At 37.8% G+C, this 16,666-nt stretch overlaps 1 protein-coding gene across 7 annotated transcripts in view; it reads left to right on the top strand.

The window, feature by feature from the left end:
* The first annotated feature begins 4,120 nt into the window (after positions 1 to 4,120).
* The window catches only part of LOC100918963 (protein unc-13 homolog B), a 327,802-nt gene continuing 315,256 nt past the window's right edge, over positions 4,121 to 16,666 (top strand). For all 7 annotated transcript variants that reach the window (XM_031945396.1, XM_012543050.3, XM_031945394.1 and 4 more), the window contains exon 1: positions 4,121 to 4,453. In XM_031945396.1, coding sequence (XP_031801256.1) covers positions 4,432 to 4,453 — 22 coding nt within the window. In that variant the 5' untranslated portion in view covers positions 4,121 to 4,431. The remainder of the gene's footprint in view (positions 4,454 to 16,666) is intronic.

Here is a 16,666-nt window from a genome sequence, read left to right as displayed (position 1 = left end):
GTCTTGGGGAGGGAGAAAAATTTAGAACACAAAAGGTCCCCCCACCCCACCCCCATCCCTTGAGGCAATTGGGATTAAGTGATTTGCCCAGGATCACACAGCTAGGAAGTATTAAGTGTCTGAGGCCACTATTGATTGAATTTAGGTCCTCCTGACTTCAGGGCTGGTGCTACATCCATTGCACCATTTAGCTGCCCCAAACACAAAGTTTTACAAAAATGAAAGAAATTATCTTTACATATAATTGAAAAAATAAAATACCATTGACAAAATATTTAAATATTCCTCCATTAAATTTATTTCTAGTTGTGACATAGCCAATGAAAGAATTCTTATAGAATAATATTCCTAAAGAAAGATCTTAGTTCGAAAGTTGAAGAATATGGTATCTTGAATTCTGGGTCAATTCAGTGTTGGACTTGGTTAAGCCCTTCATTCTTCAGGATCAGCTAGATTGCTGTGGCTACTGGGAAATTGTGCTATAGAATCTAGTTGTCTTACCTCTGATAGATCTTCCTTATCTTTGAAGTATATCAGATCATGACCTGATCCATGATGTCTTTGATTCAAATTCACCCAAGATCAAAAAATAACACAAAATAAAAAGAGATAGAAGATACAACTCACTGTGCATTCATGACTACAGCAACCTTGGGTGAGGAGATACGTCAGTGGACAGTAGTTTTTGCTCTTTCTGCAATCAGAGGTTAAGAACATTTCTTTCTTCTCCTTGAATGCCATCAGGGAAAGAAGAGAACTTTTGTTTGTGCTTTTTTGTATATACATTCACCTTTGGCTCAGAAGATATTAAAAGACTAGTAAACCAATAGCAAACACGTATTGAATACTCACACATTCTCTGAATTGGAGTTAAGGATTCTTCAGTAAGTATCATAATGTGGAAGCAGATTCACCAAGCTTTCACTAAGGTTGTCATAGGCAAAACATGCTGCCAAGAGCTAGTCTCTTATAGGTCAGTTACCCTTCCTATGTTAGAGATGGTCTAGAATCAGGACAGGACTTTCCTCAGGTTTGGGAGGGCATCCCAAATTAGGCTGATTTTCTGCTGTGGAAGTTGCTCTTCCTTTGATGTCAAGTAGGTGTGGGATCTCAATTTCAAATATGCTGTTAAGTCTTTAATGATTTCCAGATTTCTTACCTTATTTTCTGAGCTTCATTTCTCACCAGCTTCAGTCTTCTGGACTGAACTTTATCATGGCCCCAGGAAACTTTTGACCTAGGGAACATCTTCAGTCTGGGGACTCACCAGACCGTTACTTCTTGCCTTGCTCTCTTTTCTGAAGAAACTTGTATCATCCCCAAGTGATATAAGGCTTCTGGGGATATAGGCCTGAGTCTAGCAAAGCTAATTCTTTTTTTCTATTTGGAATATGCTCCAGTTTTTTCATTAGGAAGGAAAGGATTTGTAAAAAAACATCTATGGCCTTACAGGCTTCCTGTTTTTGAAGACTGATTGAGGAAATAGCCCCTGTCTTGATTCTAGGAATCTAGAAGAGTCAGCAACAGGTAGGAGGCAGGCCTAATTTAACTAGAGAAAAAATGTATCAAAATAAGTTCTTTCAAACAACACCCTCTGAGAGAATAATTCTAAAATATACATTGCCCGGGAGTCTATCATAGTAGAGCCGGCTCCAAAGCATTTGAGTTATATCTAAAGAAATGAGATAACAGTCAACACTTTAACTTTTTATTTTTAAATCACAGTAATTTTTGGATATACTCTTCCTGCTTCTCCCCTACTTCTACTGAATCTTCTCAGGTAAGCAAAACCAACTGAAACAATGAGTCAGAATATTCAACACTAGAATTTCCCACTTCTCTACTGAAAGAAGGAAGGTGCTTTCTTATTTCAGTAGCAAGTTATAATGGGTAAGCATTTGCTTTCAGTTTTTAAGATACTCTATATATTATTCTATTGGTTTTACAATTTTACAAATCTTCTCTGTTCTACTTTTTATATGAAAATACTTTTTTGAAGTGTTTGTTAAATTCATTCTGCATTAGTTCCTACAGCACTCTCCATGTTTCTCTGAATCATTCATATTTTCTATGTCTTATGATGCAATGTAATTTCATTACATTAATATACAATAATTTGTTCAGCTATTCCCCAATCAATGGAAACTCACTTTGTTTCTAGTTTTTGTACAAAGATAATTTAAAATCTACTTTATGTGTCTTTACCTGGCCTTTCAGAGAAACTCTTATTATTTTAATGTCAGTAGCACTTAGAAGAAAAGAATGAAAGTATCCTACTTCGAAGGGATCTGAGAGCTCTTGAATATTTCTACTCAAATCATGATTCATATCCAAATATCTCTGACAAAGAAGCATCCTCTTATGATAAAGAGGTTGAAACTATTCTCTCAAGTAAAGTTTTTCAACATTTCTACATTCAGAAAATCATGGAATTTTAGAGCTGAAAGGAATTCCTAGAGGCATCTATTCTAAACCATGTGTCTATTCTACTTTTCCAAGCTCACCTTGCCTCCTTAGAACCTTAAAATTTTAGAACTAAAGGAGGTTATGCCCACACTTTTGCCCACACATAAATTATTTCCACAACATCTGATACTGATATTCCACAACCATCTTTGATGATTATTCAACCTCTGCTTAAACACTTCCAGTGATGGAGGAAACTCCATCCTAAGGCAGTCTAGTCTCTCATTAATGTATAGTTTTAACTATTAATATGGTTCTTTATACAGAACTAAAATCTGCTTCCTTTTAATTTCTACCCACTGGTTTTGGTTTTGTCCTAATTGAGCTTTACAGAATAAATCTGTTCCCTTTTCCTTCTCAGTAGCTCTTAAATAGTTTGAAAACAGCAGTAATTTCCCTAATGAAATTTCTTTTCCAAGTTGAATAGCTTCATTTTTAAAAACTCTTGGGCAATAAGGAACTGCATATCTTTGAGTTTTTTTGTTTTTGTTCTAAATTTAACAAACATAAAAAAGGGTGTGTGGAGGGGGGAGAATTGCCAGACAGAAAAATACATTAAAGAAAAGAGGATTAATACACACAAAATCACAAATCATTACTGCATACAGATTGATTTTTTTAAAAGTAAAAAATAAATTCAATATTACTTTTAGAGTTGATATATATATATATATATATATATATATATATATATATATATATATGTAGTTTGTTTGTTTCCTTCTGAACTTTTTTGTTCTACTTCATACTTTAGGAAAAGCTTCAATGGTCTTTCCCCCAGCGTCCTCACTGCTCTCCAGTCCCTGCATTTTTTCATTTTTATGTTGCTTCTGCCAATCATTTGTATATTTTATTTTTTGCCTCACTCCTTGGAATTGAACCAAATTAACACTAACTCAGAGTGACTAGAACACCGGGCCTGAAGTCAGGAAGACTTAAGTTCAAGTTCAACCTCAGACACTAGTTTTGTGATCCCGGGCAAGTCACTTAACCCGGTTAGCCTCAGATCCCCGTCTGTCAAATGAGCTGGAGAAGGAAATGGCAAACCAAGCCAGTATCTTTGCCAAGAAAACCCAGAGATCACGAAGAGCCGGATCTGACTAAAAGGATTGAACAAACTCCCTGACGCTTGTTCTGTGGGGGATGGGCGAGGCATCTTACGTGATTCCTCAGAGCCCAGGAACCCAGGCACTTGAAGGAAATGCACCTGTAGGAAAAACAAACCCCGCCTTAACAGGCTCAAGGTAGGAAGGAGACTTAGAAGTCCCGTCCCCAGAGCGGGCGGAGCAATTGGTTAGCACGCTCTTTCTCCTCCAGGTGAGGAGAGAGACTCCTTTTGAGCTCCGCCCCTGTTCTAGAGAAGCTTGGGGGTGAATGCGCTGATAGGGATGAGAGAATATGTGCGTGTGCAAGTGTACGTGTGTATGTTTGTGTATGAATTTGTTCTTTGCCGAAGCCGCACCTACAAAAGAGCAAGAGCAAATCCCCGCCCCTGCCCCGCCACTCCGGCTTCTCATGGGCGGGGCCAGAGCAGTCCTCTGCAGCTGATTGGTCGGGGGCAGGGCGGGACGGGGCGTGGCGGCGGGGCTGGGACTCCGCCGGGGCTTCGGGACCCTGGCGGGAGAAGGCTGGAGGAGAAAGGGGGAGGAGGGAAGGGGGAGGAGGGAAGGGGGAGAGCGTGCTCGGCTGCTCCCGCCTCCCTCCGAGATGGCGCCGCGGCGGCTGCCCCCGCCCCTGCCCCTGCAGCCGGTGGTCTCGGCCGCCCGGAGCCCACGCCGCGAGTGAGGTGGGGGACCAGACGGGGGGGCGGATCTCGGGGAGCAGCCGGCGCCGCCCGCTCGGGGCGGGAGCCATGCGGAGCGGCCGGAGCCGAAGCCGGGGATCCCGAGGCGAGCGGTAGCCCGAGCGGCAGCTGCACCTGCTGAGGCGGAGGGGAAGCGGCTTGGGCTGCGCTTCTCCCGGACCATGTCTCTGCTCTGTGTGCGGGGTGAGTGAGGCCGGCTCCCACACCTACCTTCCTGCCCCTTGCAAACTGCGCGCGGCTGCGCTCTGAGCCCCTCGCTCGGACTCCCGGCTGCGGGAGTTCCCGGGAGGGGGCGATTATTAGAGACCCCTACTTAGAGCTCTGGGGGTGCTAGACAACCATGGCATCCGTGAGAGAGGGGGCTAATGTCAGAGACCCCTACCCAGCGCCCTGGAGTGCTGGGATAAGATGACATCTACATTCCCCAAGCCCCTCGGGAGGGGTCTATTGTTAGAAACCCTACCTCTGCCGCTGCTGGAGCACGGTGGCGTCCTTCGGGGACGAGGCTATTGTTAGAGACCTCTCTCCAGACCCCTGGGATGCTAGCGTAAGATGACATCTATTCCCTCCTAAGCCTCTGGGGAAATGGTTATTGTAAAATCTCTCCCATTCCCATTTGAACTCCCGAAGGAGCTGAACGTGGCAAGCTTCCTCTCGCCATGAACACCTGCAGCAATTCTGTTACTATAAGATCCTTCCCATCGGAACACCTTGGGGAGCTAAGTTTAAACCCACTCCTTCCCCTGTATATGAACTAGAACTAATTCCCTTCCCCTCACCCCCCAATCAGAACTCTTGAAGAGTTGTAAAATTTCCTCCCTCTTCGACTCAATAGGAAAGTAAAGTTCCTAGAAGTGGTCTTCCAAACTCTTTTATTATGTTAACTTAAATTTATATACTACTTTGAAGTTTGCAAAGCATATTACATAATTTATTTCATTTAACCCTCACTACAGTTCTATGTTAGGCACAGTCTTTTTATCCTGTATTACCAATGAGTAAACGGGCAGAAGTTAAATGTCTTGACCATGGTCACGCAACCAGTAATTGTCTGTAGCGTCTCACATTTAGTAAATTTCAGAGGTGGGATTCAAACTCGGGCCTTCATATACTTGTACTGTAACCCCCATCTACCATTAAAAAAAAAAAAAACAACGCTCAAAACCAGACCACTCTAAACAAAAATAAGTCTAATTCTAGTGCAGTGGTATTTTTCATTCTTGTAGCCTCACTCCTGGAGAGAAAGAATGTTGCTTTTTCTTTTCCTGTTTTTTTTTAAAACTCTTGTGGAGGGTAGTTGTATGTTATTGTCACATTTCCTGCTTATTCCAAGCTGCCCTATGGTATATTACTGTTGGCTAGCTATGTAACATCATGGCTCTATGCAATGCCATACTGCCAGTGCTTGGCGGTCCTAGCTGGTGGCTGAATTGTGGAATGATTAGAAAATTGACAAGCCTTTCTCCTTTCCCCTCCCCTACCATTTCTTAAGAAATGGGGGAAAAAAATTACAGCAGCTATTACCCTGAGCTTTACTTTTTTATTTTTTACAACTGTTACTTATTCTTAGTGACGTAGTACTATGGCTCATTGGAAAGAGCACTAGAATCTAAGTCAAAAGAAATGGTTCAAATTCAACTACCTACCTGTATGGCCATGGTCAAGTAACACTCTCTGGGCCTCGATTTCCTCATTTGTAAAAAGAGCAGTTTGGACTAGTTGGCCTCTAGTTGAACAAACTTTTGTCCTCACTATAAATCTATGATTTCCCCTCCCTGTCCACCATTGTTTTTCAGGGTTTATAATCCATCTCTCTTCTCATTTCCTCTTCCTTTTGTAAGATTGAAGCCTAGATTATGCCTTTGTATGATTTGATCAAGTATTGTGAAAGACTCTTTGTCCTTTCTGGGAAGAGTGTAGGAAGGTCTGTTTTTATCATCACTCCCTTCAGAACAATTCAGAGTTCTGAAGATCTGTGATGTGATTTCTCTAGTGACCTTTGCTGTAGTGAGTGCAGATATTAGGATGTAAAATGTGCTTAAAATAATCTAGGATATAGTATTTGGTTTTAAGAAATTATATATCTGTTTGCAAAAATCAGGTAACTTGTTGCACCTGGTCTCATCTTACAACTATAATTTGGAAAATTCATTGATAGCACTCATTAGTGGCCACTGATAGCAAAGACCTCCTGATTCATTCTGTATTCAGAAAAAGGGGCAGATAAGTAACTTGGTTGTATGAAATTTATGTTCCTTATTCCTTAATGGAACCTCTAAGTGAAGTGCTCCATTGGAGAATTTTAGATTCAGTTTTTCCATGTGTTCCACATACGCTGAAGTGTTGTTTTGCTACTCTTGATTCTGTCTCCCCTTCTGCTGGCAGATGGGAACTTTCCCCTCCCCCTCTCTGTTCTCTCCCACAGGATTATTAAATCCCCATTAACCCAGTCCCCAAACTGGGCCTTGGCTATTTCTAGAGATTATATAACACATTAAGGCTTTTTTTTTTCTTTTTAAGCTTGATCTTTCATTGATGAGGATTTTGCTTTGATTTCAGTTCTCCTCCTCCTCCCTCCAATAACTGGGAATTTTTTGTTTACAGAGAATTACTGAAGTCTAAGTAACAAGATTTGAGTAGAGAACTTTACAATGCACCTTGTTTCCTTTTATTTTTGTTAATGACAACAGTAACAAAATACTCTGGATGATTTGAATTAGTCTTATTCTCTTGCAGTAATTGTGTTGAAGGATACAATTTTAATTACATAAAGCTGCCTATGCCTACAGTGATTATGCTACCAGAGATAGAAATAGGTTGCCTCAGTAGTAATCAAAGCCTGATAAAGCTAATTCAAGAAGAAACTTTATTAAATTCTCTTAGGGTAATGAAGAAAGCTTTCTTAGATTTCAGTTTTCTTTGGTCCTTAACGTTTAACAACTCTCATCATGTGGAAATTCAGTTACTCCTACTGTAACATTATTTCTGTGCCTTTTGTTTTGTCTTCAGACTGGTAACAGACCTCTGTATAAGAACCTTAGATTACAAAAGATTATGAGATTGTCGGGCACATTACATTTGTATATTGCTATACAAATATAGATCAAATGTAAAATTTGTAAATATAAAACTATAGATCTGTGTACAAATTAAAGCTGCTGCCTTTTTTTTTTAAGATTAATATGTTACTTAAGTGTCATGGAACAATGTTTTTGGAAGGGAGAATAAAGCAAAACTTCTCTCAAATCTCAATTATTGTATTTAATCTTGATGGGGATGCAAAGAATAAGTAGCATGATATAGTGGCTAACTTGTTGGTCTTGGAGTCAGGAAGATTTGTTTTCAGATTCTACCTCTGCCACTACCAGTATGATTTTGGGCAAGTAATTAAACTTCTGAAAGACAGTTTTCCCATTTATAAAATGAGGAGTTGGACTATTTAGTTTCTAGATCCCTTCCAGTTCTAAGCTTGTGCTGTGATAATGTAATGAATGTTACGTATATCCCTAAAAGCAACCTTCTGTAATAATAATTCAATACAATTGTACCCCTAATAACTGGAGTAGTAGTAGTATTTACTTGGAAAAACTAATGGAAAATATCATTATTGGTGAATCAGTTTTTGTTCAGGTACCCTCATTGATGAATGATGCATCAAGTACTCCCTATAGATGAGTGATGCAATATTCCTTAGTCTTTCTACTTTATCCCAGTTAAATCAGTAATAATTTGTTGACTTTTCCTTCCAAATAATTTCTGCCATCTTGATTCATCTTTCTGGCCCCGTATGACTAGAAAAAAAAATTGGCTTTGTTTAAAAAAATAAATTTTTACTGATGTAATTTGCATTTATATAATCTAAATTTCCTCTGGACTCCTCACTCCCCCACTTTCCCTTCCCAGAGAGTCTTCATATGACAAAGATTTTTTTGTAAAGAAAAGCTACCATAGGTTTATAATAGCTCTTGTAGTCTTCCCCCCCCCCCCCCCCAATTCATCCTGCACATCTAATCAGAGACAACCTATTTATATATCTTAGGCAAGATTTGAAAGTTGAGTTCTGCATTTTAAAAGTATACCTCCCCTCCCCCTTCATTGTTTTCACTGGTAGATTTGAGTTTTCACTGTAATATATAACTTGTTACAAAACAAATATCAAAACAATTTTTTTGACACTAAAATGTGCATTTATTAAAATATATTTAAAAACATTTTTATACATTAGCTACCTATCTTGCTTATAACTAGTCTTAATTTTGTATCATCAGAATAAATTAAGATGCTGCATTAATAGTGAAATATCTTTGCTCAACCTCTAGTAGGTCCTCCCTTATTAGAGGGTAAATAAAGCCAATGTTTCTTAACCTTGAGTTCAATCTAACTCCAAACTATTTCTCTAGTATTATTACCCACAACTCTTTCATAGGAGTCCTTGTCTATTCACTGTCCCAAAGCTTGTCTTTTTAATTCTTGCCTTTGGACATTAGTTACATTATTTCCAAAACACAGAATTTCATTTTAATCCCCTCCCCCCCCTTTATCCAAATCCTAATCCTCCTTTAAGGCACAGTTTATATCTTACCTTCATTGTGTGGGCTTTTCTGACTCCCCTCAGTCCACAGGAATCTCTTATTTCTCGGAATTTCTACAGAATTTATTGTTTGCTTTATTTACTTAAAAATCATTCATGTACTCTGATAAAATTTGTATTGTTTTGTACCGTATAGTATAATCTCTGTGACAAGGGTATCGGTTAGACTGCATGTAAAGTTTCATGTTCAGTTATTTAGGAACAGTGTTGACATATTAACATGTGCCCTGAGAAGGGTAACTAGTATGATGGCAAAGATTATAGAAATTCTTGATGGTGTATCAAGAATGATTGGAGAAAGTAGAGATGTTTAGCTGAAAGAGAAAAGAAAAATAAGGGAACATGCTAGCTATTTTAAAATGTTTGAAGGGCTGTCATATAAGAAAGGAATTTGACTTATTTTCTGTGGCTTCAAAAAGCAGAATGAGGATAAATGAACAGAAGTGGTAGGGAGACAAATTTCTAATTAACATAAGGATGCATTTCTCAATATTTAGAGCTATCAAAGAAAGAAAAAGAACAGGCTGCTTTCTGGGACAGGAATTCATTAGAAAGCAGAGTCTGGAGGACTACCTCTTCTGAGGATTTCTGTTTTTGGTGGGAAGTTTGATTAGATAATCTCCAAAGTCCCTTTTAACTCTAAATCTAAGATTCTATTTAACTCTTGTTAATTAACTATTCCAGTGTATCTGTAACCTCCCCACAAAATTATAGGGCGGAAATTATTGTCTTACATGCTTTTGTTTAGTCTCTTGAGCTAAAGCATAAAATCTTTCTGAGCAGAGACCATAGTTTTATATGTCTTATCTCCACAGTCGCTAATAAGAACTTTTTCAATGAATATTTTTATTTGATTCTAAGTGGTTCCAAAGCAGTGAAAACAACTCAATGTGATGTGACTAAATGCAATAAGATACTCCATATCCAGGACTTTTGAGTTTTACTCATTAACTCAATTCTTGAAAACTATGCTAGTACAGCACAAGTTCTGCCAGGTTCCATCAGTTATATTCAGAGCTACTTATTACCCAAAGCTGATGAGGGCTATCCTCAGTGGACCAATTTCTAAAACATGGTGGATGCCCAAGTTAAGATGAAATTCCAGATTTGAGGTAGCCAGAGGTATTAAACGAAGGCCTAAGTATTCATCAGGAATATGAGATCCTTTATCAGAAGCTAACAATGATATTTTTGTATCTGTTCCATGGTCTTGGAGTCTGCTAATTTAGAAGAATAACTTTTTGTACTGTGAACCAATAAATGTATTCTAAATCTGCAGTTTTCAGGTTATAATGCCATATAGAGTTGGAAGGAGATATTCTTCTGCCAACTTGAAACCTGTATGCTTGTCTTTTACTCTCTCTTCCCCAAACTGTATAAATGATCTATGCTCTCTGCTGTCTCTACCAGTGATTAATTACTTTTGTTTTAAGTTAGGTAAGCCAATCTATTGGTGCATTTAATGGTTGTAGATATGGTTTCAAGTCTGAAAGAAATTTGGACCTTGTAAGAAAGCAGAAGTTGACAAAAGATGGAAATAGTCAATATTGGAGGGATTGTGGGAATATGGGTACATTAGTGCATTGTTGTTGAACCTTTGCTTTCCAAAATGGCTGTTTTAATTCAGTGTGAAATGTTGCAGATGAAATGACTAAAATGTCTATAACATCTGTCCTAGAGATTTCTCTTTAGGTTTATCCTTCAAGAAAACATCATTTTTTAAAAAAGGTCCCTATAGATGCCATGATATTGACATCTTTTAATGATAGTAAAGAGCTGGAAACAAATTAGATCCTTATCAACTGGGGCAATGACTAAACAAAACTATTACACTATACATTAGTGTAATGAAATATTTCTGTGATATAAGAAATATTTATTTTCTTTTAAAAATTTTATTAAAGCTTTTTATTTATAAAATATATGCATGGGTAATTTTTCAGCATTGACCCCTGCAAAACTTTGTTCCAAATTTTTCCCTTCTTTCCCCCACCCCCTCCTCTAGATGGCAGGTAGTCTAATACATGTTAAATGTATTAAAATATATGTTAAATCCAATATCCATATATACATATTTATACAGTTATCTTGCTGCACAAGAAAAATTGGGTAAAGAAGGAAAAAAAACTGAGAAAAAAAACAAAATGCAAGCAAACATCAACAGAAAAAGTGAAGATGCTATGTTGTGCTCCACACCTAGCTCCCATAGTCCTCTCTCTGGGTGTAGATGGCTCTCTTGATCACTAAACAATTGGAAGTGGTTTGAATCATCTCATTGCTGAAGAGAGCCGCGTCCATCAGAATTGATCATCGGATAATCTTCTTGTTGCCGTGTATAATGATCTCTTGGTTCTGCTCATTTCACTTAGCATCGATTCATGTCGGTCTCTACAGGACTCTCTAAAATCATCCTGCTGGTCATTTCTTACAAAACAATAATATTCTATAGTATTCATAAACCATAATTTATTCAGCCATTCTCTAATCGATGGGCATCCATTCAGTTTCCAGTTTCTAGCCACTACAAAAAGGGCTACCATAAGCATTTTTGCACATGTAAGTCCCTTTTCCTTCTTTAAGATCTCTTTGGGATATAAGCACAGTAGAAACACTACTTGGGTCAAAGGGTATCCACAGTTTGATAACTTTTTGAGCATAGTTCCAAATTGCTCTCCAGAATGGTTGAATCTGTTCAATGTAATATGATATAAGAAATAATAAATATAATGTATATAAAGGTATAGATGCTTTCTAAGCAGAGGTAAAAAAAAAATAATATAGCCTTGACTACAAAAATGTAAATGCAAAGAACAAAAACTGTGTAACAATCAAAAGTGAATGTTATAAGATTACAAAGAATAAGCATAATTCCAATGAAGAGATGAGAAAACACCTCTCTCACTACTCTGCAGGGGGGGGGGGGGGGGGGGGGGGGGGGGGGGGGGGGGGGGGGGGGGGGGGGGGGAGAGGTCCATAGGTGTGGAACATTGCACTACATATATTTTCAGATTTTTGAAATATATTGATTGATTTTTTTTTTTCCCCTTAAAAACATCCGTTGTTAAGGTATATGATCTGATTCTTTGAGGGGGAGAAGAGATACAGGAGGAAATTTACATGATATAAAAAAGATATCAAATAAAATTGTTTTTAAAGAAGTCACATAAGTGAAAGCTTTGATGTGGAACATTCTTTTTTCAACCTTTAACAGAACTTGAACAGATTATGGTAGACAAAGCTATTTAATACATTTTGGAGAATTTCTAATTTCTTGTTTGTGTAATTGTTGTGAAACACTGAAGGTGGATGTGTGTCTTCAAGTATTATTGATATCTTAAGCAAGAGAAGTTTGAATTCTGGTTCCTATTTAGAGGGTGAGCAAAGAAGGATGAGTTATATTGTATCTGATAAAGTACAGCTTGAGTAGGAGGATAGGGACCACTGTTGAAGAATCATTACCCACCATAATCAGGAAATGAATTCTGTTGCTGTACAGAAATGAGATTGTATCATCTGAGTTTGCATTGGAGGAGGGAATACCATATTTGTGAAATCACAGTTATTTTGAAGCATTGAGTGAGTGTCCCTGGTTTTTGAATGTAAGCACCATCCCTGAGGGCTTCTGCTAATACTTTATACTTGTACTTGTGATAGGGCCTGGAAATAACCACAGCTATCCAGGACTGACTCTGGAGCCTGTCAGAGTCTTTGGTTTGATCATAAATTTAAAGGTGACATTATGGTAATACATTGCTATCTCCAATATTGTTACTTAACACTGAATTACAAAATTGTAGCTTATTTGTAAAATAAATCAAACATTTTGAAATAAGTCTAAGTATCACAGCTATATTGATAATGTGTTATTATAGCAAAACTCAGTATAATTGAGCACTGTCTTTGGGGAAGGAAATGAAAGTAAATAATGTGCACTGTATTAGGCACTAAGGATACAAATGCAATGAATAAAATAACATCTACCGGTAAGGAACTTATATTTATGTTGTGCTGTGACTAGTCCTTAAAAGCTTAAGTCGTTTATAAAAATAAAAAAAAAAAATTTTTTTTTGTGGCACTGGCCTGGGTAATTTGAACCAAATTATTTCAGGATTTTCTATAGCAATGTGGAATTCTTAGGATCTTAGAATCAAAAGTGTTCTCCAGCTTGGAGATAAGCCTCTTTTTAAAGACTGTTTCCCTGTTTCAGAGCTTCAGATTAAAGGCCTCTGAGAGTCACCCTGAAGGTTAATAGGGCTTCCCACAGTAAAAGAGATTTTATATTGAGGATTCTTACTTGGAAGGCAGAGTTTGGGAGGAAGTCGCAAGAACTTCTGTTCAGACCCCCTCAAAGAAGAAAAAAATAATGACTAGTGATTACCACCTTAGATATATTCATTTTTGTTCTAATTTAGGTAGTCTAGAGTTAAATTCAGATCCAGTAAGTCTGAGAAGACAATTGAATAAATTTGGCATTAATTAGCAAATTTGGAATTGTGATCCTAAATAAAGTCAAGGTAGTTTTGTGTTATTATATTAAAGGAATTGAGATTACTTAGCCAGAAGAAGAGAAGGCTGAGGGATAGCTAAATCTTTTAATCAGCCTTGCACAAACACAGAAGATACATTAGTCTGTCATTTTTTAAAACCATAGATCCAAACAGAGTAACTACAAGCCTTTTAATTTTGATTACCTGGAAATGCCTGGTAAGAAAATTTGTGATAATTTATGGTAGGGTTGTAAGAGTATATATGTATACACTATAATGAAATAATTCTTACTATACTGTTGAGGAGTGTATGGATTATTTCTGTATGCTTACTATATATGGCATTATAAACTTGCTAGATGTTCTGGGTGAGCAAGTGGGTAGGGATGTGAATAATTGGGGCTATAAGCTATGACTCATCATTTGAAACTTAGGAAGTAGGGTTAGTCAAGTGTTATAGTACCAAGTTATGAATGCCCTTAATGACAGAATTAGGAATTAGGATTTGAGACTTTTGAACAGCAAATTTATTTTTAAGAAAGCACTATTTTAGAAATATTGGTTTGTCACCAACCTGGGTAAGGGATATCAATCAAGTAATGTGTAATTGCAAATGAAGTGGACCAGTTACTTAGTAAGACATGTTAACTGTAACTGTTCCACTGCAACCCATAACATGTAAAAAATATTTAGCGAGGAAAGGCCTCAAGGACTATGATAGATTTTCTCTGGAGAAATCATGGAAAAGGCATAGGCAAGAAATGGTGCAGGATGAGAAGGTGCTGGTACATTGTTATCTGTTCCACTGGAAGAGAAACCACTTTGACAGACTATAGATTTGATGTGGGCAGCCCTGAAACTGTCTCTCTCTCTGACTTTGGGGGGAATGTTTGAGAAACTCCTTGAATCCTCAGAGAAGCTCTCACCTGAGAGACCCACCCTAGGGAATCAAGATAAAATGGTTTCATTCTGTTTATCTTGGTGGACTAGTTGAGTCCAGAACCACTACTACTTAGCCCAAGCTGGAGATGTAGATTTCTATGGACCTCTATTGAGTTGGAGATTAGTCTAGGACTACTCATTCAATTGGAAAATTTCTATTCAATTTGAAGATTCAGTCTGATTTCAACTCAAATTGCCTCCAGCTCCAACTGAGTGAAATGAGCAGAAACAGGAGATCATTGTTTCTAGACAGCCTTCACCTAAACTATCATCTAAATAATAGTTTCAAATTATAATTTGAAGCTAAAGTTTCAAATTATAAAAAGGGGAAACTTGGGGCTCATTCTTTGTGGAGGGCCAAAAGCAAGAATCTCTCTCTCTTGGCATAGCTGCCTTCGAGGACCCCCTGTCCACTGAGCAGGCATTCTCTCTCTCTCTCTTTTTAAAAATAATTATAACTTTTTATTGACAGAACCCATGCCAAGGTAATTTTTCACAACGTTATTATACCTTGCACTCACTTCTGTTCTGACTTTTCCCTTCCCTCCCTCCACCCCCTCCCCCAGATGGCAAACCAGTCCTATACATGTTAAATATGTCAGAGTATATCCTAGATACAATACATGTGTGCAGGACTGAACATTTCTCTTATTGCACAGGAAGAATTGGATTCAGAAGGTAAAAATAACCCAGGAAGAAAAACAAAAATGCAAACAGTTTACATTCATTTCCCAGTGTTTTTTCTTTGGGTGTAGCTGCTTCTGTCCATCATTGATCAATTGAAACTGAATTAGGTCTCTTTGTCAAAGAAATCCGCTTCCATCAAATTGCATCTTCATACAGTATCGTTGTTGAAATATATAATGATCTCCTGGTTCTGCTCATTTCACTTAGCATCAGTTCATGTAAGTCTCTCCAAGCCTCTCTGTATTCATCCTGCTGGTCATTTCTTATAGAACAATAATATTCCATAACATTCATATACCACAATTTACCCAACCATTCTCCAATTGATGGGCATCCATTCATTTTCCACTTTCTAGCCACTACAAACAGGGCTGCCACAAACATTTTGGCACATACAGGTCCCTTTCCCTTCTTTAGTATCTCTTTGGGGTATAAGCCCAGTAGTAGCACTGCTGGATCAAAGGGTACAGGCATTCTTTCTTCAGCATTAATCCCTCTTTATCTTTCTCTCACCTATTTCCCTAACAGGACCACACCCTCTTTACCTCTCTGGATTTCTCTGCTAGGAACTTTATCTCTCTGCCAGGATTCCTCTGTTTGACCTTTACTTTGCTGTCAGGACCTTGCCACTAAGGAAGTCAATCTTCCTAGAAAAGACTGGCTTCTCAGTTCCAACAACAAACACTTCTTTTGCCAGTCTAACTTTTTGGGTTCGTAAATTCATTTACGAAGGACCTTTGCTGACCAGAAGGGGTTCTTACAACTCTCTGTCCTGTGCCAAACCTCATCAGATTCATTGAGGTAACAATGCATTGGCACCAGCATATAAAGTAGATTAGAACTGGGGAGAAGCTAGAAGCCCTAAAATTTATAGCAGAAGAGTAATTTAGAGTAGACATGAATCAAAATCTTATAGTGAGCCCTGAAATAGATTACAAAAGGAAGCTTTCCAAGAGATTAAAAAAAAAATCCACAAGATTGATGCTGTTATGCTTAGAATAGTTTAGGTGAAGGCTGTCTAGATAAAGGAGCGATAGACTAGATTTTTGGCTGTTTTAATATTCCATCTTAGGTTTCTGTGAATTTATTCTGTGCTTATCAAGAAGTAGAGTGTAGTGCATCAGCATCAGATAAAATTCCATACAATTAAAAAAATGAATATTGGTTTCTTCTTAACTTTTCTGTTTATTTTTGTGGCAAGTAAGTTTTATTTTCCTGTAAGCTATTTCTTGTTGTTGTTTGTCCTTAATTCTTGAAGAGGAAGAGTGCTGCTATTCTCAAATTATAAAGGTGACCTATTGGACTATAGGGAGCAGAGGCATCTTCTACAAAATGAAAGTTGGGTTTTTTTGCTTGGTTTTTTTTTTTTTTTTTTTTTTTTTTTTAGTTAGCAGGAATCCAATACCACTTTTTGGAAGGTAGAGATGATGGAATTAAGACTTAGTTTTCTGGAAACTGAATGGATGTCCATCAGTTGGAGAATGGCTGAATAAATTGTGGTATATGAATATTATAGAATATTACTGTTCTGTAAGAAATGACCAACAGGATGATTTCAGAAAGGCCTGGAGAGACTTACACGAACTGATGCTGAGTGAAATGAGCAGGACCAGGAGATCATTATATAGTTCAACAACAATATTATATGATGACCAGTTCTGATGGACCTGGCCATCTTCAGCAATGGGA

Source organism: Sarcophilus harrisii, chromosome 1 (assembly GCF_902635505.1).
Source record: "Sarcophilus harrisii chromosome 1, mSarHar1.11, whole genome shotgun sequence".
Classification (NCBI taxonomy): Eukaryota; Metazoa; Chordata; class Mammalia; order Dasyuromorphia; family Dasyuridae; genus Sarcophilus; species Sarcophilus harrisii.
The sequence above is the reverse complement of the archived record's forward strand: the minus strand, read 5'-3'. Positions and strand labels throughout refer to the sequence as shown.